General features: G+C 42.2%; 2 protein-coding genes and 2 long non-coding RNA genes across 5 annotated transcripts; 2 read left to right on the top strand and 2 right to left on the bottom strand.

Annotated features, from left to right (window-relative positions):
• Positions 1-824: 824 nt before the first annotated feature.
• On the bottom strand, positions 825-16,450 carry LOC131125301 (leukocyte cell-derived chemotaxin 1-like). Its single transcript, XM_058066723.2, has 7 exons — positions 16,298-16,450; positions 16,040-16,180; positions 12,071-12,211; positions 11,613-11,726; positions 8,603-8,753; positions 4,858-4,964; positions 825-1,845 (listed from the first exon to the last, which is right to left on the bottom strand). Exons 1-7 carry the CDS (start codon positions 16,367-16,369, stop codon positions 1,624-1,626), a joined length of 948 nt encoding a protein of 315 aa, XP_057922706.2. The 5' UTR covers positions 16,370-16,450; the 3' UTR covers positions 825-1,623.
• LOC131125302 (uncharacterized) lies at positions 3,779-17,305 on the top strand. 2 transcript variants are annotated; one of them, XR_013627516.1, is made up of 7 exons: positions 3,779-4,506; positions 8,475-8,525; positions 8,614-8,758; positions 12,314-12,388; positions 16,062-16,169; positions 16,243-16,399; positions 16,469-17,305. It is a non-coding gene; the product is annotated as an uncharacterized LOC131125302 (long non-coding RNA). The 2 variants fall into 2 exon arrangements; XR_009129004.2 differs by lacking the exons at positions 16,062-16,169; positions 16,243-16,399; positions 16,469-17,305 and adding exons at positions 13,904-14,056; positions 14,364-14,464.
• Positions 17,306-18,250: 945 nt separating this feature from the next.
• On the bottom strand, positions 18,251-23,037 carry LOC131125637 (protocadherin-8-like). Its single transcript, XM_058067362.2, has 3 exons — positions 20,434-23,037; positions 20,134-20,359; positions 18,251-18,984 (listed from the first exon to the last, which is right to left on the bottom strand). The coding sequence occupies exons 1-3, from the start codon at positions 22,891-22,893 to the stop codon at positions 18,632-18,634; spliced, it is 3,039 nt and encodes a 1,012-aa protein (XP_057923345.2). The 5' UTR covers positions 22,894-23,037; the 3' UTR covers positions 18,251-18,631.
• Positions 19,131-26,732, top strand: LOC131125642 (uncharacterized). The gene is made up of 6 exons (XR_013627518.1): positions 19,131-20,348; positions 20,454-20,615; positions 20,723-20,905; positions 21,018-21,168; positions 23,596-23,687; positions 26,657-26,732. It is a non-coding gene; the product is annotated as an uncharacterized LOC131125642 (long non-coding RNA).
• The last annotated feature ends 296 nt before the right edge of the window (positions 26,733-27,028 follow it).

The raw sequence follows: 27,028 nt of genomic DNA, 5'->3' as shown, positions 1-27,028 counted from the left end.
CTAATGAACTAAGGCACATATATTGTGGGTACTTATTGAATTGATGAGTAGATACTCTGGAACTATGACACACATTTTGAGTAGTTACTGAGGAACTAATGAACTAAGGCACATATATTTTGAGTACTTATTGAATTGATGAGTAGTAACTCAGGAATTCAGGCACATATTTTGTGTAGTTACTGAGGAAGTAAAGAACTAAGGCACATATATTTTGAGTGGTTATTGAGGAAGTAATTAGTTACTGAGGAACCAAGTCATACATTTAGAGCAGTTACTGAGGGACTAAGGCACATACATTTGGAGTAGTTATTGAACTGATGAGTAGTTACTCAGGAACTAAGGCACACTTTTTGAGTAGTTACTGAGGAACTAATGAACTAAGGCACATATTTTTTGAGTACTTATTGAACTGATGAGTAGTTACTCAGGAACTAAGGCACACATTTTGAGTAGTTACTGAGGAACTTATAAGGAACTAATGGCTAAGGCACTTTTACAGCAGTTTGAGGAACTAATTAAGAACTGATGAGTATTTAGGAACTAATTAGTAGTGGTTAGGTAGGCTCGTTCCTCATTAAGTACTGTAATTTTGTGTACCTTACTCTATAAAGTGTTATCCTTTCATTAAAAAACAATTCTCAGGTACTGCAGGTGACAACGGTGACGGAATCCACGCTTTGCTGGACCGGCGCTTGGGATCCAGCTTGGGTCAGAGGGCAGTCGGGTCTTTCCACCTTTCCTGGCCGGATCATTTTTTTCCTTCGTGGAGAGGAAAGTATTTCCCTTATTTTTTGGAAAATGTCCTTTATTTTAAAATGCAAATGTTGATCCTCCAGAAGTACAAACTCGAGTAACACAATTTTGACTTTAGGTACAAATTGACATTATCCAACACTTGCAAATACTTTGACTTTAGTCTTATCACTTTAAAAAAAAAATACTTGAGAATATCATTGAATATGTTGATTAAAATGTGTCCACATTTTATTTCAGAGACTCTTAACGATGCTTATAATTTAGGAGATGACTACAGACTTGACTACTCCCGCCCACTCTGGTATGCTCCAAATGTGTCCTCCAACAACCTGTCCTTTAAAACAATTTATATTAACAAAAATTCCAGGTACAGAATGTATTTTACTTAAAAAAAAAAAATTATTATGTGATATTTCTCACTGACGCAAATACACATAAATTTAGATAAAAGATCTGCAAGCTTACAGTGAATTAATGAGTACTACTTTTGCTTTTAAAGTGGGAAAAAGGGACAATACAAACGTCACAAATATTTCACACTAAACCGATGAGAGGTTAAAAGATTGTGAATGCGGTTCGAATGTTGCACCCTTTTACATTTATTTACATCAAAACGTACATTACAACCTCATAAATACCTGCTAACCCTATAGATATATATGACAAAGTAATACTTTATTTAGATTAATTCATTTTATTAGTGTTTCTAGCTTGGAATAAATGTAATATGCAGTTTACAAGCACCTTTACATGCCAGTGTTTTCTTAGCATAGCTTTTTGTGTGGCTCATTATGCCCAGAAATCTGTTCGGATCAGAACAAAAAAAAAACTAGTCTACCTCTGTCATTTTTCCATGGCGGGTGTCTAGACGATACCCAGAATACGCGCCACCCACCAGTTGCAAGGCATGATTACTCTACAGGCTACTCTGCAACCGCGGTAGTGGTATGGCCACGGGTGGTATCCTCCCAGTGGCTCGCAGATCCTCTGGCAGTGGGTGTAGCTGCGACGGCATTCTCTGCAGCAGACCCCCTCATGGTCCAACATGGGGTCAATGTTCATGGTGTCCTCACCCTCGAGGTTATTCTAAGCGGGAACAGAGAACTGAAATCAGAGTCGTGCATGGAAGCTACTTTTGTAAGGAATTGAGTTGAGTTAGGACGTAGTATTCTGTAGGCATTTAATTGATTGCACTAACTGGACTGTTTAGGTTGTCTTAGACATTAGCTGATGAAGCCTGCTCAGATGAGAGGCGTAACATCTTAGAAGGCATCCTGACCAGTCAGGGTGTGATTGATGGATTGCCCTAAGAGTACAATGACCTGGATCAATGACAGTTTCGTTCATCTTGCGTTCTGTGTCACTAATTACAGTGGTACCTTGGTTAAAGTCCGCCCCGGTTAGTGCGTTTTTCGGTTAACGACCAAAAATTTCACCTCGGCTTGCGTTCGCCCGCAAAATACCAACCTGTGTTTGAGGTAAACTGTATTGGAGATTGTTGCAAATGTTGATCCAAAATCGAAGAAAAATGTCAAAGTCATGCATCAAGCTTTTTTTTGTTGTTAACTGATATTTACCTGAAACTGACCTATGTTCTGGCTGCACGGGAATCGAGTGGTTAGCGCGCAGACCTCACAGCTAGGAGACCAGGGTTCAATTCCACCCTCGGCCATCTCTGTGTGGAGTTTACATGTTCTCCCCGTGCATGCGTGGGTTTTCTCCGGTTTCCTCCCACATTCCAAAAACATGCTAGGTTAATTAGCGACTCCAAATTGTCCATAGGTATGAATGTGAGTGTGAATGGTTGTTTGTCTATATGTGCCCTGTGATTGGCTGGCAAATCAGTCCAGGGTGTACCCCGCCTCTTGTGACCTCGTGAGGATAAGCGGTAGAAAATGAATGAATGTTTCGATTCCAAGTTCACCTTTCCGACTGTGTTTCAGTTTCATTCATCTTGCGTTCTGTGTCACTAATTACAGTGGTACCTTGGTTAAAGTCCACCCCGGTTAGTGCGTTTTTCGGTTAACAACCAAAAATTTCACCTCGGCTTGCGTTCGCCAGCAAAATACCATCCTGTGTTTGAGGCATACTGTATTGGAGATTGTTGCAAATGTTGATCCAAAATCGAACAAAAATGTCAAAGTCATGCATCAAGCTTTTTTTTGTTGTTAACTGATATTTACCTGAAACTGACCTATGTTCTGGCTGCACAGCGGACGAGTGGTTAGCGTGCAGACCTCACAGCTAGGAGACCAGGGTTCAATTCCACCCTCGGCCATCTCTGTGTGGAGTTTACATGTTCTCCCCGTGCATGCGTGGGTTTTCTCCGGTTTCCTCCCACATTCCAAAAACATGCTAGGTTAATTAGCGACTCCAAATTGTCCATAGGTATGAATGTGAGTGTGAATGGTTGTTTGTCTATATGTGCCCTGTGATTGGCTGGCAAATCAGTCCAGGGTGTACCCCGCCTCTTGTGACCTCGTGAGGATATGCGGTAGAAAATGAATGAATGTTTCGATTCCATGTTCACTTTTCCGACTGTGTTTCAGTTTCATTCATCTTGCGTTCTGTGTCACTAATTACAGTGGTACCTCGGTTAAAGTCCACCCCGGTTAGTGCGTTTTTCGGTTAACAACCAAAAATTTCACCTCGGCTTGCGTTCGCCCGCAAAATACCATCCTGTGTTTGAGGTAAACTGTATTGGAGATTGTTGCAAATGTTGATCCAAAATCGAAGAAAAATGTCAAAGTCATGAATCAAGCTTTTTTTTTGTTGTTAACTGATATTTTCCTGAAACTGACATATGTTCTGGCTGCACAGCGGACGAGTGGTTAGCGTGCAGACCTCACAGCTAGGAGACCAGGGTTCAATTCCACCCTCGGCCATCTCTGTGTGGAATTTGCATGTTCTCCCCGTGCATGCGTGGGTTTTTTCCGGGTACTCCGGTTTCCTCCCACATTCCAAAAACATGCTAGGTTAATTAGCGACTCCAAATTGTCCATAGGTATGAATGTGAGTGTGAATGGTTGTTTGTCTATAAGGTGTACCCCGCCTCTTGTGACCTTGTGAGGATAAGCGGTAGAAAATGAATGAATGTTTCGATTCCATGTTCACTTTTCCGACTGTGTTTCAGTTTTGTTTATCTTGCGTTCTGTGTCACTAATTACAGTGGTACCTTGGTTAAAGTCCGCCCTGGTTAGTGCGTTTTTTGGTTTCCTCACACATTCCAAAAACATGCTAGGTTAATTGGCGACTCCAAATTGTCCATAGGTATGAATGTAAGTGTGAATGGTTGTCTCACCCAAAGACAGCTGGGATAGGCTCCAGCACACCCGAAACCCTCGTGAGGAAAAGCAGTAGAAAATGAATGAATGAATATATATATTTGTTCAGGGGGAGATGATTTTTCCCACATCGCGCCAACTCTCTAATTAATGGGATCGTTTTCCAAAAATATATTTCGTCTCCTTCAACTATCAGATCAGATCTATTTTGTTTCTTAGACTCCAGAAGAAATTCTCGAGTTGTTTTATCGAGATGTTATCCGTTCACTGGCAAATGTTTGCGCTCTGGCGGAGGTCTGAGCTCTCTTGAGTGTTCTTGTTGTTAAATATTTTCTCTTTTGGCACGCAGGGTTCAAACCGCTTTCTGTTTACCATCTTCTAGTTGTCAGGCGTGTGTTGCAGAGGTTGCGGTGGGGGAGGAAAAGGATTAAGAAGAGCGCGCCCTGCATGAAGGGACAAAGATGTGAGTATGGAGCGATGAAGGGGGGGCAAGGGTGACCATGTGTATGTATGCAGTCTGTGTGAGCTCAGCAGGGCAAACAGGCCACAGGAGGAGGAGGAGGAGGAGGAGGTGTCTGTGGAATTATTCATAGAGCCTCGCCGCTGAAAGGAAAGTTCTCCTAAAGAGCTCCTCACCAAACGGATACGCTCAGATTTGCAGTGACAATTCACGGCCCTCCGCCGTGACCTCGGCATCTGCTGCTGTGAGAAAACTCCTCCTCCCACAAAGCCTCTCCTCAGGTGGACGGCAGATTCAAGCGGACAGTTCTTGGTTTCTTGCGGACAAATTTGCACGTCCGAGTTTGTGACTCACCTGATAGGGGTTCTTGGGGTTGAATTCAGCCTCCACGTCTTCTTCCTCCTCATCCCTGTGTGCCTGACGGCGGCGGCGGGAGACGGCCCCCGTCTTCCTTTGTCCGCCTGCACGACATCACAAACTTTTTATTTAAGAGCAGCTGCTGCAGGAGAGCTTCTGAATGCATTCTTTTGGATAGTTGGAAGTTGAGGAAGAAGGTTGTGCTTTTGACAACTTTTAACCTCCTGCCAGGCTAAAAAAAAAAGTGCAGTTGGGAAACTTTAAGAAGACTATTTTATGTTCATAATAGCCGCAATGTTGAAAAGAAGCATGTTCTCCTCATGCATCTTCATCATCCAACTAATTTCAGTGACAACACAACTGAACACAAAATACAGTTTTTAAATCAAACCTTATTATTGAGGGAGAAAATAATCCAAATTTACATGGCCCTGTGTGGAAAAGTGATTTCCACCCCTGTTAAAACATAACATTGACATTCATTGACATCTATCTGTCTGGGAAATCTTATAAAGCTTTGGGACTCCAGCCAACCACAGTGAGAGCCATTATCCACAAATGGTGAACCTTCCCAGGAGTGACCGGCCAACCAAAATTAACTCAAAAGTGCTGTGACGACCTCACAACATCCAAAAAAAAGTGCAGGCCTCACTTGGCTCAGATAAGGTCGGTGTTTATGACTCCACCATAAGAAAGTTCCAACACCAAAACCACTTTAAGGCTCATCTCCAAGATTTGCCAGGAAAAATCTCAATGATTCCCAAGACAAGACAAAAGTTGAACCTTTTGGAATGTGTGTGTCCGATTACATCTGGCATAAAAATAGTGCCGCATCATACCAATAGTAAAATATGGTGGTGGTGGTGTGATGGTCTGGGGCTGTTTTGCTGCTTCAAGACTTGGAAGGCTTGCTGTGATGGAACCATGAATTCTGATGAAGGTCATCTGTTGGTGACCTCAAGCTGAAACCAACTTGGGTTCTTCAGCAGGACAATGATCAATGTGGCTGGATGACAACAATTCTGCAAAGATGAGTGGGCCAAAATTCCTGTACAGTGCTGTAAGAGACTTATTGCAAGTTATCCCAGACGCTTGATTGCAGTTGTTGCTGCTAAGGGTAACCCAATGCTGGAAAAGTCTCCAATGTGGCTGAATGACAACAATTCTGCAAAGATGAGTGGCCCACAATTCCTCCACAGCGCTGTAAGAGACTCATTGCAAGTTATCACAGACGGTTGATTGCAGTTGTTGCTGCTAAGGGTAACCCAATGCTGGAAAAGCCTCCAATGTGGCTGAATGACAACAATTCTGCAAAGATGAGTGGGCCAAAATTCCTCCACAGCGCTGTAAGAGACTATTTGCAAGTTATCACAGACGCTTGATTGCAGTTGTTGCTGCTAAAGGTAACCCAATGCTGGAAAAGCCCCCAATGTGGCTGAATGACAACAATTCTGCAAAGATGAGTGGCCCAAAATTCCTCCCCAGTGCTGTAAGAGACTCATTGCAAGTTATAACAAACACTTGATTGCAGTTGTTGCTGCTAAGGGTAAACCAATGCTGGAAAAGCCTCCAAAGTGGCTGAATGACAACAATTCTGCAAAGATGAGTGGGCCAAAATTCCTCCACAGCGCTTTAAGAGACTCATTGCAAGTTATAACAAACGCTTGATTGCAGTTGTTGCTGCTAAGGGTAAACCAATGCTGGAAAAGCCTCCAAAGTGGCTGAATGACAACAATTCTGCAAAGATGAGTGGGCCAAAATTCCTCCACAGCGCTTTAAGAGACTCATTGCAAGTTATAACAAACGCTTGATTGCAGTTGTTGCTGCTAAGTTTAACCCAATGCTGGAAAAGCCTCCAAAGTGGCTGAATGACAACAATTCTGCAAAGATGAGTGGGCCAAAATTCCTCCCCAGCGCTGTAAGAGACTCATTGTAAGTTATAACAAACGCTTGATTGCAGTTGTTGCTGCTAAGATTAACCCAATGCTGGAAAAGCCTCCAATGTGGCTGAATGACAAGAATTCTGCAAAGATGAGTGGGCCAAAATTCCTCCCCAGCGCTTTAAGAGACTCATTGCAAGTTATAACAAACACTTGATTGCAGTTGTTGCTGCTAAAGGTAACCCAATGCTGGAAAAGCCTCCAATGTGGCTGAATGACAACAATTCTGCAAAGATGAGTGGGCCAAAATTCCTCCACAGCACTTTAAGAGACTCATTGCAAGTTATCACAGATGCTTGATTGCAGTTGTTGCTGCTAAGGGTAACCCAATGCTGGAAAAGCCTCCAATGTGGCTGAATGACAAGAATTCTGCAAAGATGAGTGGGCCAAAATTCCTCCCCAGCGCTGTAAGAGACTCATTGTAAGTTATAACAAACGCTTGATTGCAGTTGTTGCTGCTAAGATTAACCCAATGTTGGAAAAGCCTCCAATGTGGCTGAATGACAAGAATTCTGCAAAGATGAGTGGGCCAAAATTCCTCCCCAGCGCTTTAAGAGACTCATTGCAAGTTATAACAAACACTTGATTGCAGTTGTTGCTGCTAAAGGTAACCCAATGCTGGAAAAGCCTCCAATGTGGCTGAATGACAAGAATTCTGCAAAGATGAGTGGGCCAAAATTCCTCCACAGCACTTTAAGAGACTCATTGCAAGTTATCACAAACACTTGATTGCAGTTGTTGCTGCTAAAGGTAACCCAATGCTGGAAAAGCCTCCAATGTGGCTGAATGACAACAATTCTGCAAAGATGAGTGGGCCAAAATTCCTCCACAGCACTTTAAGAGACTCATTGCAAGTTATCACAGATGCTTGATTGCAGTTGTTGCTGCTAAGGGTAACCCAATGCTGGAAAAGCCTCCAATGTGGCTGAATGACAACAATTCTGCAAAGATGAGTGGCCCAAAATTCCTCCACAGCGCTGTAAGAGACTCATTGCAAGTTATCACAAACACTTGATTGCAGTTGTTGCTGCTAAGGGTAACCTAATGCTGGAAAAGTCTCCAATGTGGCTGAATGACAACAATTCTGCAAAGATGAGTGGGCCAAAATTCCTTCACAGCGCTTTAAGAGACTCATTGCAAGTTATAACAAACGCTTGATTGCAGTTGTTGCTGCTAAGTTTAACCCAATGCTGGAAAAGCCTCCAAAGTGGCTGAATGACAACAATTCTGCAAAGATGAGTGGGCCAAAATTCCTCCCCAGCGCTGTAAGAGACTCATTGTAAGTTATAACAAACGCTTGATTGCAGTTGTTGCTGCTAAGATTAACCCAATGCTGGAAAAGCCTCCAATGTGGCTGAATGACAACAATTCTGCAAAGGTGAGTGGCCCAAAATTCCTCCACAGCGCTGTAAGAGACTCATTGCAAGTTATCACAAACACTTGATTGCAGTTGTTGCTGCTAAGGGTAACCCAATGCTGGAAAAGCCTCCAATGTGGCTGAATGACAACAATTCTGCAAAGATGAGTGGGCCAAAATTCTTTCACAGCGCTGTAAGAGACTCATTGCAAGTTATCACAGACGCTTGATTGCAGTTGTTGCTGCTAAGGGTAACCTAACTAGTTATTAGCTGGAGGGCATAATCACTGTTTCACACATGCCGCATTGGTCTGCAGGACACGGGCTTGTCTTGCTAGCCCAGGACGCCAGGACCGCCATCATTGTCGGTGAGTACTTTACATTTTATAATCTAAAATGCATTTGATAAGCATTCTTCTGCATGTATGTTTAGTTGATTTCTTACTGGTCGAGTAGGTTGGACGCAACCAGAAGATTGGCAGATCTCCACACAAATCCTTGATCTTCTTGCTTAGGAAGGCGGAGTCCGAGAGAGGTGCACCAGCCGCCACCCACACAAGATCCTCCTCAAATTTAGCCGGCATCACTTCATCGTCCTGCGGTAAGAAAGAAAAGCCGAGCGGCTGATTAAAGCGTCAAACCTCCCGCCATTGATCTTGTTAGCCTTTTTCAATGTGGATTCTATCCCCCCTTCAACAGCAACAAGAAATCAAGCAGGGAACCCCCTGAGGCTTTTAGTATACCAATCCTATTTGCGCTACATTTAGCTGAATACACAATGTCACAACTCATCAAGATCTGCATGGGGGGGGGGGATTGGATGGCCTAAATTTTCCAGGTTGATAAAAAAAATGAGCTGCAGAGAAACTAATGAGGATTGTCGACATTCATACTGTATACACAGCCTGCAGGTGTTAGTGTTTTTGCACCCACAGGCGGTTGTTGTTGCAGACATGCTTCTGCGTTTTTTTTTTTGTGCTTGTTCTACCCACCCCCCACCCACCCCCAAAAGCACAAATGATTTGCTACAGGGAAGAAAAATAAAGGCGGGGTCCTTCTCCGCTGCACAACTGATAAGAGTTTATCTGACCCGTTCTCTCTGCTGGGGGATTTGTGTATGTGTGTGTGTGTGTGTGTGTGTGTGTGTGTACCTATCTAACCCTTATTTGCCATCACTCTAAATTATAGTAAATGGCCAGCCTGCAGCAGCCATTAGAACATCTTCCTGTTTACACACACCACAATCATTTCGATGGCAAAGAGAGTAACACAATAATGCACAAATGTGAAATAAATGATCGTTTATGGGCCGGAGAGAGGCAATAAGAGCGGCCTTAGCGGGATAACGACTTGTGTGTACGTGGAAGACTTAAGACTTGTGTTTGTTTTTGTGTAGACCCGTCGTGTAGTGATGTGGATTTATGCGGACGTGAAGCTTATGGGGAATGAAATGATTTTAATTATCAGACAGCTTCACTTGAACAAGCACCGTGACGTGACTGGATGTGTGTAAGAGCACACGGGGCATCAAATGTACAGGAGACATGGCTTTGCTCGGGAACCGCGGAAAAAAACGAGCACGGAATGCCGACATGCAGCCATTGGGGGGGGGGGGGCATTTTTGGCTTGCAGGTCGTTTTTATCGGCCTCACGCATATTTTATAAATAAAATTAACTCATTGTTAATGAGAGATACGGCTGCACGGTGGTCGAGTGGTTAGCGCGTAGACCTCACAGCTAAGAGACTGTTTGCAACTAGATTGTTGCAAATGTTGATCCAAAATCGAAGAAAAATGTCAAAGTCATGTATCAAACTTTTTTTTGTTGTTAACTACTATGTTCTGGCTGCACGGTGGTCGAGTGGTTAGCGCGTAGACCTCACAGCTAGGAGACTGTTTGCAACTTGTGTTTGTTGCAAATGTTGATCCAAAATCGGAAGAAAAATGTCAAAGTCATGCATCAAGCTTTTTTTCGTTGTTAACTATTATGTTCTGGCTGCACGGCGGTCGAGTGGTTAGCACGCAAACCTCACAGCTAGGGGGGGCATTTTTGGCTCACAGGTCGTTTTTATCGGCCTCACGCATATTTTATAAATAAAATTAACTCATTGTTAATGAGAGATACGGCTGCACGGTGGTCGAGTGGTTAGCGCGTAGACCTCACAGCTAAGAGACTGTTTGCAACTAGATTGTTGCAAATGTTGATCCAAAATCGAAGAAAAATGTCAAAGTCATGTATCAAACTTTTTTTTGTTGTTAACTACTATGTTCTGGCTGCACGGAGGTCGAGTGGTTAGCGCGTAGACCTCACAGCTAGGAGACTGTTTGCAACTTGTGTTTGTTGCAAATGTTGATCCAAAATCGGAAGAAAAATGTCAAAGTCATGCATCAAGCTTTTTTTTGTTCTTAACTATTATGTTCTGGCTGCACGGCGGTCAAGTGTTTAGCGCACAGACCTCACAGCTAAGAGACTGTTTGCAACTCGATTGTTGCAAATGTTGATCCAAAATCGAAGAAAAATGTCAAAGTCATGCATCAAGCTTTTTTTGTTGTTAACTGATATTTTCCTGAAACTGACCTATGTTCTAGCTGCACAGCGGTCGAGTGGTTAGCGCGTAGACCTCACAGCTAAGAGACTGTTTGCAACTTGTGTTTGTTGCAAATGTTGATCCAAAATCGAAGAAAAATGTCAAAGTCATGCATCAAGCTTTTTTTTGTTGTTAACTACTATGTTCTGGCTGCACGGCGGTCGAGTGGTTAGCACGCAAACCTCACAAATAGGAGACTGTTTGCAACTAGATTGTTGCAAATGTTGATCCAAAATTGAAGAAAAATGTCAAAGTCATGCATCAAGCTTTTTTTGTTGTTAACTGATATTTTCCTGAAACTGACCTATGTTCTGGCTGCACGGAGGTCGAGTTGTTAGAGCGCAGACCTCACAGCTGGGAGACTGTTTGCAGCTAGATTGTTGCAAATGTTGATCCAAAATCGAAGAAAAATGTCAAAGTCATGCAACAAGCTTTTTTTGTTGTTAACTGATATTTTCCTGAAACTGACCTATGTTCTGGCTGCACGGCGGATGAGTGGTTAGCACGCAGACCGAGACCCAGGTTCGATCCCACCCTCGGCCATCTCTGTGTGGAGTTTGCATGTTCTCCCCGTGCATGCGTGGGTTTTTTCCGGGTACTCCGGTTTCCTCCCACATTCCAAAAACATGCTAGGTTAATTAGCGACTCCAAATTGTCCATAGGTATGAATGTGAGTGTGAATGGTTGTTTGTCTATATGTGCCCTGTGATTGGCTGGTGACCGAAGACAGCTGGGATAGGCTCCAGCACCGCCGCGACCCTCAATAATGAGAGATACACTCCTGATCAACATTTTAAGATCACTTGATGCGTTGCGTTTACATTTTGAAGATGGCTTCCAAGCAACAATACACAAAAGATCAACCCACCAGGTCAAAGGTCACTGAATCCTTATCGAGAGCCTCCACATCAGGCAGGCGAGCCTTCACCTGGGTCTTGATGTAGCACTTCTCGCCTCCTGAAAACCGGATCCCTGTGATTCCCTGTAGAAAATATATAGTTAGCACTCATGGATATTTCTCTATACTGTACACATCCATCCATTTATTTTCTATGCCGCTTATTCTCAGCTGGAGCCTATCCCAGCTGTCTTTGGGTACACCCTGGACTGGACGCCAGCCAATCACATTGCACATATAGACAAACCACCATTCACACTCACATTCATACCTATGGACAATGAGGAATTGTACTGTAAACATTGCAATGCTAAATTATTGTGGTAGACAACCCACAAGGTTCTTTCATTGGAATCTAACGTTCTCAATCAGAGTGGGCGGTGGTCTGCTTTTGCACACAAGCATCCTGAGGTGATATGACCACTCACAATCTCAAAATCGTGGACCTCCACGGCCTCGTCTGCTCCGCTGCCCGTGCTGAACTTCTCCATGTTGTTCTCTGTGTCAATCTCCATGGTGCCTTCCTCCACTTTGCCATTGATGCTCATGCTGTAGTGGACATTGTAGACCTACACACACACACACACACACACACACACACATGGTCTTAGATGATTGGCATGTAAGGTATGAGAGTCACCCTCATTAGTTCAATTTCTCTTGTTGGTTAGGTGGTACTTGAATGCACCGCAGTTGATGTGAGACACAAAACTTCCACAGCGTGACTCATGGATCATTCATTAGTGGTGAGTGACTTTACATTTTAGAATTTAATGACTGTTTGAGGCATACTGTATTGGAAATTGTTGCAAATGTTGATCCAAAATTGAAGAAAAATATCAAAGTCATGTATCAAGCTTTTTTTTGTTGTTAATTGATATTTTCCTGAAACTGACCTATGTATGTTCTGGCTGCACGGTGGACAAGTGGTGCAGACCTCACAGCTAAAAGATCAGTGTTCAATTCCACCCTCGGCTACCTCTGTGTGGAGTTTGCATGTTCTCACCGTGCATGCTAGGTTAATTGGCGACTCCAAATTGTCCATAGGTATGAATGTGAGTGTGAATGGTTGTTTGTCTATATGCCCGCGACCTGTGACCTCGTGAGGATAAGCGGTAGAAAATGAATGAATGTTTCGATTCCATGTTCACTTTTCCGACTGTGTTTCAGTTTCGTTTATCTTGCATTCTGTGTCACTAATTACAGTGGTACCTTGGTTAAAGTCCGCCCCCGGTTAGTGCGTTTTTCGGTTAACAACCAAAAATTTCACCTCGGCTTGCGTTCGCTCGCAAAATACCATCCTGTGTTTGATTGTTGCAAATGATGATCCAAAATCTAAGAAAAATGTCAAAGCCATGCATCCATCATTTTTGTTGTTAACTGATATTTTCCTGAAACTGATTTATGTTCTGGCTGCACGGTGGTGGAGTGGTTGGCGTGCAGACCTCAGAGCTAAAAGACCAGGGTTCAATTCCACCCTCGGCCATCTCTGTGTGGAGTTTGCATGTTCTCCTTGTGCATGTGTGGGTTTTCTCCAGGTACTCCGGTTTCCTCCCACATTCCAAAAACATGCTAGGTTAATTAGCGACTCCAAATTGTCCATAGGTATGAATGTGAGTGTGAATGGTTGTTTGTCTATATGTGCCCTGTGATTGGCTGGCCACCAGTCCGGGGTGTACCCCGCCTCTCGCCCGAAGACAGCTGGGATAAGCTCCAGCACCCCCCCCCCCGTTGGTCGAAAATGAATGAATGTTTCGATTCCATGTTTACTTTTCCGACTGTGTTTCAGTTTTGTTCATCTTGCGTTCTGTTTCACTAATTACAGTGGTACCTCAGTTAAAGTCCGCCCTTGGTTAGTGCGTTTTTTGGTTAACAACCAAAAATTTCACCTCGGCTTGCGTTCACCCGCAAAATACCATCCTGTGTTTGAGGCATACTGTATTGGAGATTGTTGCAAATGGTTAGCGCGCAAACCTCACAGCTAGGAGACTGTTTGCAATTAGATTGTTGCAAATGTTGATCCAAAATCGAAGAAAAATGTCAAAGCTTTTTTTTGTTGTTAACTGATATTTTCCTGAAACTGACTTATGTTCTGGCTGCACGGTGGGCGAGTGGTTACCGTGCAGACCTCACAGCTAAAAGACCAGGGTTCAATTCCACCCTTGGCCATCTCTGTATGGAGTTTGCATGCTGTTTTGATTCAAAAATAAACATTTCATAGGCCTCTCAGTTACCTGTACTCGTTTTTTTTGCATTGGCAGGCAGCCTAGGAATGGAACCCAAGCAAATATCAGGCATCAATCTGTCATCGAGTCCAGCATCCTGCTGTCATCTCTTTACTGTGGATGCTGACATCGAACAGGTGCTACTTGACAACCTGTAAGGTGTCTTTGTCTGAAACGACACGCACTCAGGTACTCGTCTTTGTGCAACGTATCAGGGCCTCCCATCCCCTTTTTCCGTCCTTGTTAGAGCCGCTTTATGCTGCACTTTGAAGGTTGGAGTTAACAGCATCGTAAGCAATTTGAAGTTTGGACTGATGGGTCTCTAAAGACGCTTCTTTCTTTCTGGGCATTTTCAGCCTGTAAACAAACTGCTAATGCTTGGATACTAAAGTAACCTTCAGAATGGAATGCTTCTTTACTCATACAGTGCTGTGAAAAAGTCATTCCTTTTTTTTTATTTATTTTTTTGCATGTTTGTCATGCTTAAATGTTTCAGATCAAATTGTTGTCATTCAGGCACACTGAAGGCTTTTCCAGCATGAACCACAGTTTGGTCAGCAGTGGTTTCAGAAGTCATGAACACTGACCCTAACTGAGGCCTGTATTTCTTTAGATGTTGTTGTGGGGTCTTTTGTGACCTCTTGAATGTGTCGTTGCTGCGCTCTTGGGGTTATTTTGGTTGGCCGGCCACTCCTGTGAAGGTTTACCACTGTTCCATGTTTTTGCCATTTGTGAAGAATGGCTCTCACTGAGGTTTGCTAGAGTCCCAAAGCTTTAAAAATTGCTTTATAAGCTTTTCCAGAATGATAGATCTCAATTTATTTCAGTTAAGTTATGTTTTAATATGGGGATATTCGCTATGCTGGAGCCTATCCCAGCTGTCTTCAGGGCGAGAGGCGGGGTCCACCCTAGACTGGTGGCCAGCCAATCACAGGGCACATATAGACAAACAACCATTCACACTCACATTCATACCTATGGACAATTTGGAGTCGCTAATTAACCTAGCATGTTTTTGGAAAAAGCCGGAGTACCCATGCAAGCATGGGGGGAACATGAAAACTCCACACAGAGATGGGCGAGGGTGGAATTGAACGCGGGTCTCCTAGCTGTGAGGCCTGCGCATTAACCCCTTTTTTCCACCGTGCAGCCCTGTCATTGACTAATATTTCCACTTATTTGATGTTTGATCTGTGACTAAAAATATTAAAAATATTAAAAATATTAAAAATATTAAAAATATTAAAAATATTAAAAATATTAAAAATATTAAAAATATTAAAAATATTAAATATATTAACAATATTAACAATATTAACAATATTAACAATATTAAAAATATTAAAAATATTAAACATATTAAACATATTAAACATATTTAAAATATTTAAAATATTTAAAATATTTAAAATATTTAAAATATAAAAATATTTTAAAAAATATTTTAAAAAATATTAAAAATATTAAAAATATTAAATTTATTAAAATTGTTAAAAATGTTAAAAATGTTAAAAATAATTAAAACAATAAAAAATGATTTTTTTTTTTTAATAAAAAAAAATTACAAATTAAATATAATAAATCAGGAACGGGCAAACACTTTTTTCACACTTTTCTGCCATGCAGAAGTGCTTTCTAATAATGAATTTGCTACCAAAATGGTTAACTGTGACTGGAAATGAAAATCATTCCAACTGTGCAATGGAGGGAGTATTGAGTTGCAAGACAGGGATTTTTTTCCTGACATTTCCAAGTCATTCCTAACTTTTGAGCATCTTCCCTGTCCAGAGTAGAAGACAAGGTGATACTGTTCTTGTTTACTCTTCATTAATGGCCACATGTTCATGAAAACATCTAAAAAGCTTTACATTCTCCTCTCCTTTCTCACACCTCTCGCCCCTGGACCGTCAGCCGGACCAGAGAGGGCACCCCTAACCCACCCCACCCTGCCAGGATCCTCCACACACACACACACACAAGGGCTCCATTCATTCATGGACCATGTCTTGTTTAACTTCCATTCATGTGTTCACATCGTCCACTTTGGAACCTTCTGCAAACAAATTCTTAAGTTTATGACTTTGTTCAGGAACTTAAGCTAATGCTTCTAAAAAGTAAAACTGTTGGATGAGCAGACTCTTAACGTCACATTTAAGTGTCTTGTAGTCTTACGTGTTTTTCGTTGTTGTTCCAGAAGTAAAAAGCTCCGACGGCCCCCAGCAGGAGCAGCAGGGCCCCTGCGATGAGCACCGCAAGCCCGGCCTTTAGGACGCGTCCGGTGGTGGCAGGCTTCACCGCCAAGGTGGAGTATGCCTGCAAAGAAAAAAGAAAATATATAATAGAAAAGCTCAAGCATGAGTTATAACTTTGGACAGACGTCAACGGGTCGCCGTGCGGAGTCATTTGACCCCAACATGAACAGACTCTCACCGGAGGCATGAGCTGCTGTACGTCCTCCGGTCCCGCGGAGGCGATCGGTACTTTGTCTGAATTCCCGGCCATGACTGGATCCCAAACACCTGAGGAGCCCAGGTCCACTTGCACTATGGCTCCGTCACATTCTCTCTCTCTCTTACGCTCACTCTCTCTCTCTCTCCTAAGGGGGGGCGACGTGTGGGGGCTATTCCAACCACTCCCATCTTCTTAAATGAAGAGATCCCCCTGATGAAGGTTGGTTGCCTCCACAATTCACTTTATTGTAAACATTTGTGAAGAAAGAAGTTATGCACAGGATGACATTTTACATCACTTTAAGAGTGAGTTTTACCCCGGAATTTACACTCCTGTTCAAAATGTGAAGACCAGAGAACATACTAACTCCTTATTTCTAAAATCACAAATACTTCAACTTGCTGATATAGTTCATCTTCAAACAGCTAAAATAATGCATAAGGCTAAAAATACCAATACTTCTCTACAAGAGAGGAGAAATATGATCTCAGGGAAGAACTACATTTAAATAAAACACTTATATGCTAGGACTACGTTAAAAAGCCATAGCATTTCAGTATGTGGAATCAAACTAATCAAAATACTCGTACTTTGGTACATGACAAATAAAAATTAAAATTAAAATTAAAATTAAAATTAAAATTAAAATTAAAATTAAAATTAAAATTAAAATTAAAATTAAAATTAAAATTAAAATTAAAATTAAAATTAAAATTAAAATTAAAATTAAAATTAAAATTAAAATTAAAATTAAAATTAAAATTAAAATTAAAATTAAAATTAAAAATAAAAATAAAAATAAAAATAAAAATAAAAATAAAAATAAACTATATTAGGAAAGCAGGAAGTGAACAAATGTAGCAGTTACTGATTGTAAAAGTACCAGATGGAGGGTTATTGTATGGTCATATGGTCACATCATACTTCGGTACGTGATAAAAATTACAAATTACAAATTTTAAATTTTAAATTTTAAATTTTTAATTTTTAATTTTTAATTTTTAATTTTTAATTTTTAATTTTTAAATTTTAAATTTTAAATTTTAAATTTTAAATTTTAAATTTTAAATTTTAAATTTTAAATTTTAAATTTTAAATTTTAAATTTTAAATTTTAAATATATTAGGAAAGCAGGAAGTGAACAAATGTAACAGTTACTGATTGTAAAAGTACCAAATGGAGGGGTAGGATTTAATAAGCTTTGCTTCTTCCTACTCCTTTTGGACATGTGGAACTGTGAACTGATTATGTGATGCATTCAATTGTAATCTGATGCATGTTCAAATGAAATAAAACCATTACCATTACCAGTTGTAAAATTGCAAGTAAGTACATTTTACTCTGTTGGCTCTTCAAAGTAGAGCTTAAAGGAAGAAACGGGAGTGAGACTAAACATATTTAGTAAGCAATTTATTGCATATAAGCATAAAAACTGTTCATAAGCGGATCAAAGTTTCAGGTTGTTGTATCTAATTCATCGCTTGCTAATAGATTATACACATAAAAGTAATGTGTTGGGATTCATCCTTCATGAATTGACAAGTTAAACTTTAAATGAAGCGAGAGTCAATCCTTCAGTGTGCATATTTGCATATTTTCAGTGTTGCATGTCTTTGCAGGAAAAGTGCTATACAAATAAAGTTGATTTGATATTTCACTAGACTGTCATTCATTCATATGACGACAGCCTGAGTGTACTTTAATTTATGAGGTCATTTCTGAAGTTTTTGTCATTGTTATTGAGGTGACAATGATTTACTGGTACCTGCAGATTATTATATTAACAAAAAAAATGTTTGGAGGAAAAAAAAAGTGACCTTCAGTGTGATACAAGGACGTAATACCACTCCTGCGATAACAGCGACACCTGTTGGCCTTTGTGTGTATTTCCTTACAAGTAAAAAAAAACCAAAACATTTTACAGCAGTTGCAGTATTTCAAAAGTTTATTTCTTGTCACAATAATGTGATAATAAAAAAATCTGTACAATTACATATTACATTCAAATAATTTCATACATATTTATCAACTTGATTCATAGGACTGGGCAGATTTAAATAGAAGCATGCTTAAAGATTTATTTTACATGTCTGCTTAATTATGGCTTTTATAAAAATATAAAATCTCTTTATGTACAAAACTTGCATATAATACATGTCCAACAAAGAAGAAAAGTGATTGAATTGCTTATACGTTAAAAACAAAGATGCACAAACACGAAGGTATATGCCCACAAATATTTTTACACCGCTCTCATTGTCAGCGGATATTAAATTAAATATTTCGGAATATAATATAATTTGCGTGTAATTTTCAGTTGTCATCGTTGCAGTGCGTCGGAGTGGGTGTGTACACGGGGATGGTGACATCACTGCACACTTCCTGGACCCTCATGGGCCTAGTAGGGGTGACCATGACATAGTCGTACTCCCTGTGTAGTACTTTTTCATACACGCTCTGCAGCCCCACTGTTTTGGGTATGTGTGCTTGGTAGTAGTTGTCCCTGCGGTGTGGGTCCCTGGGCAGGGAGGCCGTCTTGGATTGGCTGCTGAAGGAGGAGACGGTTGGAGCCGGTGATGGCGCCGCGTTGGCTCTCACCGCCGACGGGCTCCAACAGCGATCCGAGTGGCCCAGAACTTTACACTCGCTGGTGCAGGCCCACAAAGCTGTAAAAGATAAGTATTAGACTCTGAGGAAATATTTCAGTACTGAACAAAGTAAAACTATGGTACTCTTATGTCATTGTATGGTCATATCACCTCGTACTTCGGGATGAGGTGCATTATTTAAAAAAAACAAGAAAAAAAACTTCAACTGCATTATGGAAAGCAGGAAGTGAACAAATCGGTACATGATAAAAAAAATTAAAAATTAAAAATTAAAAATTAAAAATTAAAAATTAAAAATTAAAAATTAAAAATTAAAAATTAAAAATTAAAAATTAAAAATTAAAAATTAAAAATTAAAAATTAAAAATTAAAAATTAAACAAATGTAACAGTTACTGATTGTAAAAGTACCAGATGGAGGGGTAGGATTTAATAAGCTTTGCTTCTTCCTACTCCTTTTGGACATGTGGAACTGTGAACTGATTATGTGATGCATTCAATTGTAATCTGATGAATGTTCAAATGAAATAAAACCATTACCATAATTAGAATATTTTCATACAGCATAGAAAGAATGCTTACAACCTAAATATGGTTGTTAACATATTAGAGCTCTTTAGACAAAATAAAAAAAATAAAAAAATGAAAATTAATAATGAAATTATTATTAAAACATAAAAAAATAATACAAATATATGAAAAAAAACATTAATTAAAAAAACTATATTAGGAAAGCAGGAAGTGAACAAATGTAACAGTTACTGATTGTAAAAGTACCAGACGGAGGGGTAGGATTTAATAAGCTTTGCTTCTTCCTACTCCTTTTGGACATGTGGAACTGTGAACTGATTATGTAACTAAACTAAAATAAACTAAACTAAAATAAACTAAAATAAACTAAAATAAACTAAAATAAACTAAAATAAACTAAAATAAACTAAACTAAACTAAACTAAACTAAAATAAAATAAAATAAAATAAAATAAAATAGGAAAGCAGGAAGTGAACAAATGTAACAGTTACTGATTGTAAAAGTACCAGATGGAGGGGTAGGATTTAATAAGCTTTGCTTCTTCCTACTCCTTTTGGACATGTGGAACTGTGAACTGATTATGTGATGCATTCAATTGTAATCTGATGCATGTTCAAATGTAATTAAACCATTACCATTACCATTACCAAATGTGTGTTACAATATTTTTTTTACCATTTTGGGCCCCGATTGGAGCAACAGCGCCATCTTTCTTCAAGCCGGCAGTGTCTCCGCTCACATCGCTGTCGCTGTCGTTGAAGTCACTGTCCCCCTTGCCGCTGTCCTTCCCACTGAAGGCGGGGTCCCTGGCGGAAATGGTGGTGTACGAGTTCCCCTTCCAGATGGTGATTGGCCTCACAGCCTCTTTCCCGTTCCCGTAACCGGGAAGAGTTGAGTATCCCTGCGAAGAAGAGAATAAAAAGTTAATCATCTGTATTATGAAGATTAATTAATCACACCTGAAGTTGCCCTCACCTCGTGTTTATTCCCTCTAGGTTTGCTGTTTGTGTCCGAGTCATAAACGCATGGCACCTCGCTACCGTCCTCCGAAGCCGAGCACATGTCGCTACCCCCGACGTGGGTGGCGTTGAACCCCCCGGGCTGGCTGCTGTAAGAGTGCCCCTCAAAGCCCGCCTCTCCGGTAGCCGCGTGCAAAGGTAGAAGCGGGTTTCCCGCCACGTGGTTCCTGCCTCGCTCCAGCGTGCCTTTCTCCCCGTACGAGTCGCTATCCTCGCCGCTTTTGTCCCCTCTGTGGCGATTACAGGTGGTGGCGATGAGGATGATGGCGAGCAGCAGGAGGGTGCAGCTCCCCGCCAGGACGACGATAATCACCACCGACAGGTCCCACTGCGAGGTCACCTCACCACCGCTGTTGCCGGGTTGGTACACATTGCGGTCGTTCGGCGGGGAGCCGGCGATGATGAGAAAATGCAAAGTCGCAGTTGAGGTGAGCGCCGGCCTGCCGTTGTCGCTCACCGTCACGGCGACACTCACGGTTTCGTCCACGTCGTAACTGAGGACCTGGTTCAGGTAGATCTCGCCTGTGATTTTGTTGACAGAGAACACGGAAGTTTCGCCGGTGGTCAACGCGAAGGAAAGTTCCGAGTTGATGCCCTCGTCTGCGTCTCGGGCTTCCACCCGCGTGATGATGTAACCGCTCGGAGCATCCCGAGGTAGCAGCACCTCGGCGGAGCCGTTGTTAAGCGCCGGGTGAGTGATTACCGGTGTGTTGTCGTTCTGGTCTACGATTCTCACAAAGACGCTAGCAGTACCGGAAAGCGGCGGGGAGCCGCCGTCGCTAGCTGAGATACGGAGCTCCAGATGTTTCGTCACCTCGTAGTTGAAGCTCCGCAAAGCGTAAAGAGACCCGCTTGCGGGGTCCAAAGACACAAAAGTAGAAATAGGCGAGCCCATAAAGTAGCTATCTGCTAGTTTATATGTTACTTTCCCGTTTGGACCCGTGTCGATGTCCCGTGCCACAACAGTCGTGATATAAGCGCCGGGTGCGTTGTTCTCCACTACGGCGACTTCGTATAACGGCTTACTGAAAACCGGAGCGTTGTCGTTCTCATCCGTGAGTCGGATGGTGTACTGGGTGATGGTCCTGAAAGGAGGCGAGCCCAGATCTTCGGCTACAACTGTGAGATTATATTCAGGGATTTTCTCACGGTCTAGCGGACTGGTGCTAACGATCATGAAGCTATCTTCGTAGGCTTGCTGCAGTCGGAAGTGATCATGTCCGTAAAGCGTGCAGTGGACTTGTCCGTTAGCGCCGGAGTCTCTGTCCGAGGTGCTGACCAGAGCCACAAAACTCTCCTTCGTCGCGGCTTCGGTGATGTATGCTATACCGGCAGTGATTGACGTCATCGGCGTGATGGAGATCTCCGGCGCGTTGTCGTTAACGTCTTGGACCTGGACCACAATTTTACATATGGCGGGACTTGGATTCGGACCCAAGTCGGCGGCCTGGACGTCAAACTCGTATGTGTTCTTACTTTCAAAGTCAATTGGCCTCTCCAAGGTGAGACGCCCGCTTTTTCTGTCCACTTTGAAGAGTTGGCGGATCTCTAACGGAACCTGGTTCCCAAAACCGTACACCACTTCGCCGTTGAGACCTTCGTCCGGGTCCTCCGCGTTCAAATCAAGCAGCAACGACCCCACTGGGGCGTCTTCTGGCAAGTCCACCGAGAAGCTGTTCCTGTCAAAAACAGGACTGTTGTCGTTGTAATCTTTCACCTTGATGTTGACGCGGGTTGTCCCTGATCGGGACGGGTTCCCACCATCCATGGCGACTAGCTCCAGTGCGTAAGAACCCTGTGTCTCCCGATCTAGTTCCTTCATGAGCACCAGCTCCGCATATTTAACCCCGTCGGCTCTGCTGAGAACATCAATGGAAAAGTGACTGTTGACTGAGATCTGATAGCTTTGGATGTAATTCACTCCGACGTCTTCATCCACGGCGAAATCAAGAGGAATCCGAGTCCCGACGGCGGTGTTCTCCGAGATCTCCATACCGGACTCTTTACGTGGAAACTCCGGAGAGTTATCGTTGATGTCCTTGACTTCCACCTCGACGTGAATGAGTTTGAACTGCTCCTTGGAGAAACTGACCACATCGAAAGCGATGAGACACTGCAGGGTGTGTTTGCAGATTCGCTCCCTGTCGATCCTCTCCCCGATGCTCAGCTGCCCGTCGCTCTCCCTCAGACGGATAAAAGAGGAGTTGAACTGTTTCATCATCCTGAAATTGGACCGGGAGCCCGTCGAGGAATAAGCGGAGGAGGAGGAGGTGGAGGAGACATCCTTGGCTAAGTTACCAATCACTGTGCCCGGGGCGTCTTCCTCGAATGTCTGATACTTCACTGTCTTTGCATTTGTGGGAGCTACCAGGCTTGCTAAAGAGACTAACAACAACAATAACCTTATTCGAATCATTTTGGCACCTAAATTCAGTATCAATACAATTTTTACTTTTATAAAAAGTCCTGCAAAAAAAAAAAAGCTTCACACTAAAAATAAGAGTAATAAATGTTCCATCAGTGCGCATCCATCCTCTCTTTCCAATGAAGGTGCGCAGCTCAGAGCAAAGAGGAGCTGCGGAGTCTGCAAGAGGGTTTATACGGGGAGGCATGCAAATGAGCTTCGCTGTGGCCAATCCGGGCTCCCATAGGGAACTTGGAGAGGGAGGGAGTAAAAAAAAAAGGGGGGGGTAACTTCTGAAAGACCTCCAAACCCTATATAGAGATTCCTCGACTGTCAAGAGAAGCTTGGCGTTGAATATGTGGACTAAATAGTAGTTATAGTTTCTATTAATTGTTTATGCGCTTCCGGTTGTTAACCCCCCCCCCTTCACCCCCCCGGCTGGAATAAGAAAGATTCTCCGCACAACTGTATACATTTAAACGCAACTTAACGTGATTTCATGCGTAAATCATGCGTAAAAAGTTATTATGCTGGTAATATCATTTTTATCGCTGGTTTTATTCTCATTAATAAATTCCATAAATTCCCCCTCTGCCGTCTATTATTCATCCACCCCCCCCCCCTCCCCACCCCAAGAGTGCTGTAATCCAGTAATTGTTTGCCTTTCTGCTCCTATCAAGAACATCCACTTAAACGTTGATCTTCTCATTTCAGATGAGCTCACGAGATGTTTTACGCGCCAGTGAGGGGATTTCTTTTTAATTAAAGCAGGAAGAGGGCGATACTGCATGTCGATATGATACCAGGTAAGTGGCAGTGACTTTATTGCCGATGTCGATACTTTTTACTATGTGATGTTTTTTACATAATGTGTGATTTTGACTTTAATTTGTTGATAATTATTGTAATTTATTTGTGTTAAGCACTTAAGCAAAATGGGCTGCACGGTGGTCGAATGGTTAGCGCGCAGACCTCACAGCTAGGAGACCAGGGTTCAATTCCATCCTCGGCCATCTCTGTGTGGAGTTTGCATGTTCTCCCCGTGCATGCGTGAGTGACTTTACATTTTTAATAATTCAACGACTGTTTGAGGCATACTGTATTGGAAATTGTTGCAAATGTTGATCCAAAATCAAAGAAAAAGGAAGTCATGCATCAAGCTTTTTTTTTGTTGTTAACTGATATTTTCCTGAAACCGACCTATGTTCTGGCTGCACGGCGGTCGAGTGGTTTGCGCGCATACCTCACTGCTAGGAGACCCGAGTTCAATTCCAACCTCGGCCATCTCTGTGTGGACTTTGCATGTTCTCGCCGTGCATGCGTGGGTTTTCTCCGGGTACTCCGGGTTTCCTCCCACATTCCAAAAACATGCTAGGTTAATTAGCGACTCCAAATTGTCCATAGGTATGAATGTGAGTGTGAATGGTTGTTTGTCTATATGTGCCCTGTGATTGGCTGGCCACCAGTCCAGGGTGAATTTATGGTTCATCACAGGAAGGTTTATCACAGGAAGTTTTCCAGGTCCTGAAGCAGCAAAACAACTCCACATAGAGTTCCACTCGACCACCGTGCCACCCCATTTACATATAATGAGAAATTTGCACATTGTTTAGACATTAGAGCCCTCTAGACATGAAATAACACCCCTATAGTAACCTTTACACTCCTATTACCCAAAATATTAGACATTACTATATATATATATACTATATATACTATATATACTATAGACCTAGTCGTGATAAGTGAATTTCCATGAAGTAGGGTCTTTCATTCATTCATTCATTTGTTTTCTACCGCTTTTCCTCACGAGGGTCACGGGGGGTGCTGGAGCCTATCCCAGCTGTCTTCAGGAGGCGAGAGGCGGGGTACACCCTGGACCGGTGGCCAGCCAATCACAGGGCACATATAGACAAACAACCATTCACACTCACATTCATACCTATGGACAATTTGGAGTCGCTAATTAACCTAGCATGTTTTTGGAATGTGGGAGGAAAACGGAGAAAACCCATACATGCACGGGGGAGACACAGAGTTAGCCGAGGGTGGAATTGAACCCAGGTCTCCTAACTGTGAGGTCTGTGCGCTAACCACTCGACCACCGTGCAGCCCAATTAAAGTCATTTTAATTCAATTTGCTATTTGTATGTACAATATCAAACCACTCTTAGTATCGCCACTATCGACATTTGTATCGATGCACTCGCCCCCACGAACATAAGAGTGAGCAGGTGACGACGCGCACATGCACGTACACGAGCACAGTCTTTCACCAGGGCGTTACAAATGGGATTTGTCTGTGGGTTTCAATAGTGAGATGATATCAAAGGCATATGAAGCCCTCGTTAGTAGTCGGAGCGGATAATAGCATGGCAGGGTCTCCTTTTCGCAGCCATCCACGCCGCCATTGTGGGGCCCTGAGCCCGAGTCTGTGGGGACCCACCTCGCCCCCGCCGCTTCCACACACAGACCTCTCTGCCTAAGTGTAAGCACAATGGGGCAAAGCAGCATGCATCCTTTGTTGCGTCCTTTGTCCCTCCCTCCATCCTTCCATCCATGACTCCTTCATTACAGCGAGATGGGAGATGGATTGCTCTGGACGTGAGGGTCCCACCTATTAAAATATATTTAGAGAGCCATTGGGGGCCCCCCGTCACGGCTCTTTAGGAGATTTTCTCATTCTCATTCTCCTCATCCACACCCCCCCTCTCTCATTTCCACCTCCTTTTCTCTCCCTCCGCTCTCTTCACACGCACACAACCATGCTTTGCAGGAGCAACACTTGCCCTGCAGTAGAAGCTAATATCAGTTGGCATGTCCTATAAAGGAGCCATCTGCCACACAAAGTCAAACAGGAGACACCTGAATGGACAAAAAACGTGCAGCTTGCGTCGTGTTCCCTCGGCTACTTCACTGTGAAAACGTCTTTACATAACATTTATACTTGTAAAAATAATAAAAAACAGTAATAGAGCAACATTACAGTGATAACTCTCAGCTCTAATTTGACACATTTTTGACATTTACAATAACAATAAGAAATACCCCAAATGTACCGTGCGAGTGAAAGCTATACTGTAGTGCAGAGGTAGGGAACCTATGGCTCGGGAGCCAGGTAGGGCTCTTTTGATGACTGTATCTGGCTCTCAAGCATTTCTTACCACAATAAAAATGTATTTTTGCTAACATTTTAAAGTAAACCATCACAGAAATGACTGTTAAAAATAATATTCAAAATCAACAACTTTCTTATGCATTTTAATTTGTCCATCTATATTCTGCTGCAATACGGCCAACCATATCTATCTTTCCTGATGATATTTTCCAGGTCAAACACCAAAACTTGATTATTACTGGGTAAGTATTTGATTTATTATTAGACACTGCGCTGCTCACGAAAGTGTGCTGGCCACACCCCATTGGCGTGGGGTCGTGTGCCTGGTCTACGTAATTAGAGCCCATTATATCTAAAACTGTTGGTCTTACATAAAAATGCACACATTTTATTGCATTCAATGTTTAAAAAAATGTATATGGCTCTCACAGATACACATTTTAAAATATCTGGCCTTCATGGCTCTCTTCGCCAAAAAGGTTCCCGACCCCTGTTGTAGTGCATTTGCTTGAAACTAGTATACAATGAGGGCAGCACGGTGGTCTAGTGGTTAGCGCGCAGACCTCACAGCTAGGAGACAGCTAGTATATAGTGAAAGGTACTTTACATTTGATTGTATGGTCCATACGTTTGTTAATTCATGTATCTCTCTTTAAGGAAGTTGACACCAAGAACGCGGCAAGGACTCATCCAAGAGGTCACAAAAGACCCCACAACAACATCCAAAGAACTGCAGGCCTCGCTTACCTCAGTTAAGGTCAGTGTTCATGACTGCACCATAAGAAAGACACTGAGTTCCAAAACCACTGATGAACAAAAATAAAATTAAGGCTCATCTCAATTTTGTAGAAAAACATCTTGATGATCGCCAAGAACTTTGGGAAAATACTCGGTGATCTGACGAGACAAATGAACAGATCAGTATAGAATGAAAAGAACATTATACCAACAGTAAAATATGGTGGTTGTAGTGTGATGGTCTGGGGCTGTTTTGCTGCTTCAGGACCTGGAAGACTGGTCTCATGAGAC

This window comes from Doryrhamphus excisus, linkage group LG6, assembly GCF_037039965.1.
Source record: "Doryrhamphus excisus strain RoL-2023G ecotype Guam linkage group LG6, RoL_Dexc_Guam_v1.1, whole genome shotgun sequence".
In the NCBI taxonomy this organism is placed as follows: domain Eukaryota; kingdom Metazoa; phylum Chordata; class Actinopteri; order Syngnathiformes; family Syngnathidae; genus Doryrhamphus; species Doryrhamphus excisus.
Note: the sequence above shows the minus strand (reverse complement) of the source record. Positions and strands in the feature narration are given on the sequence as shown.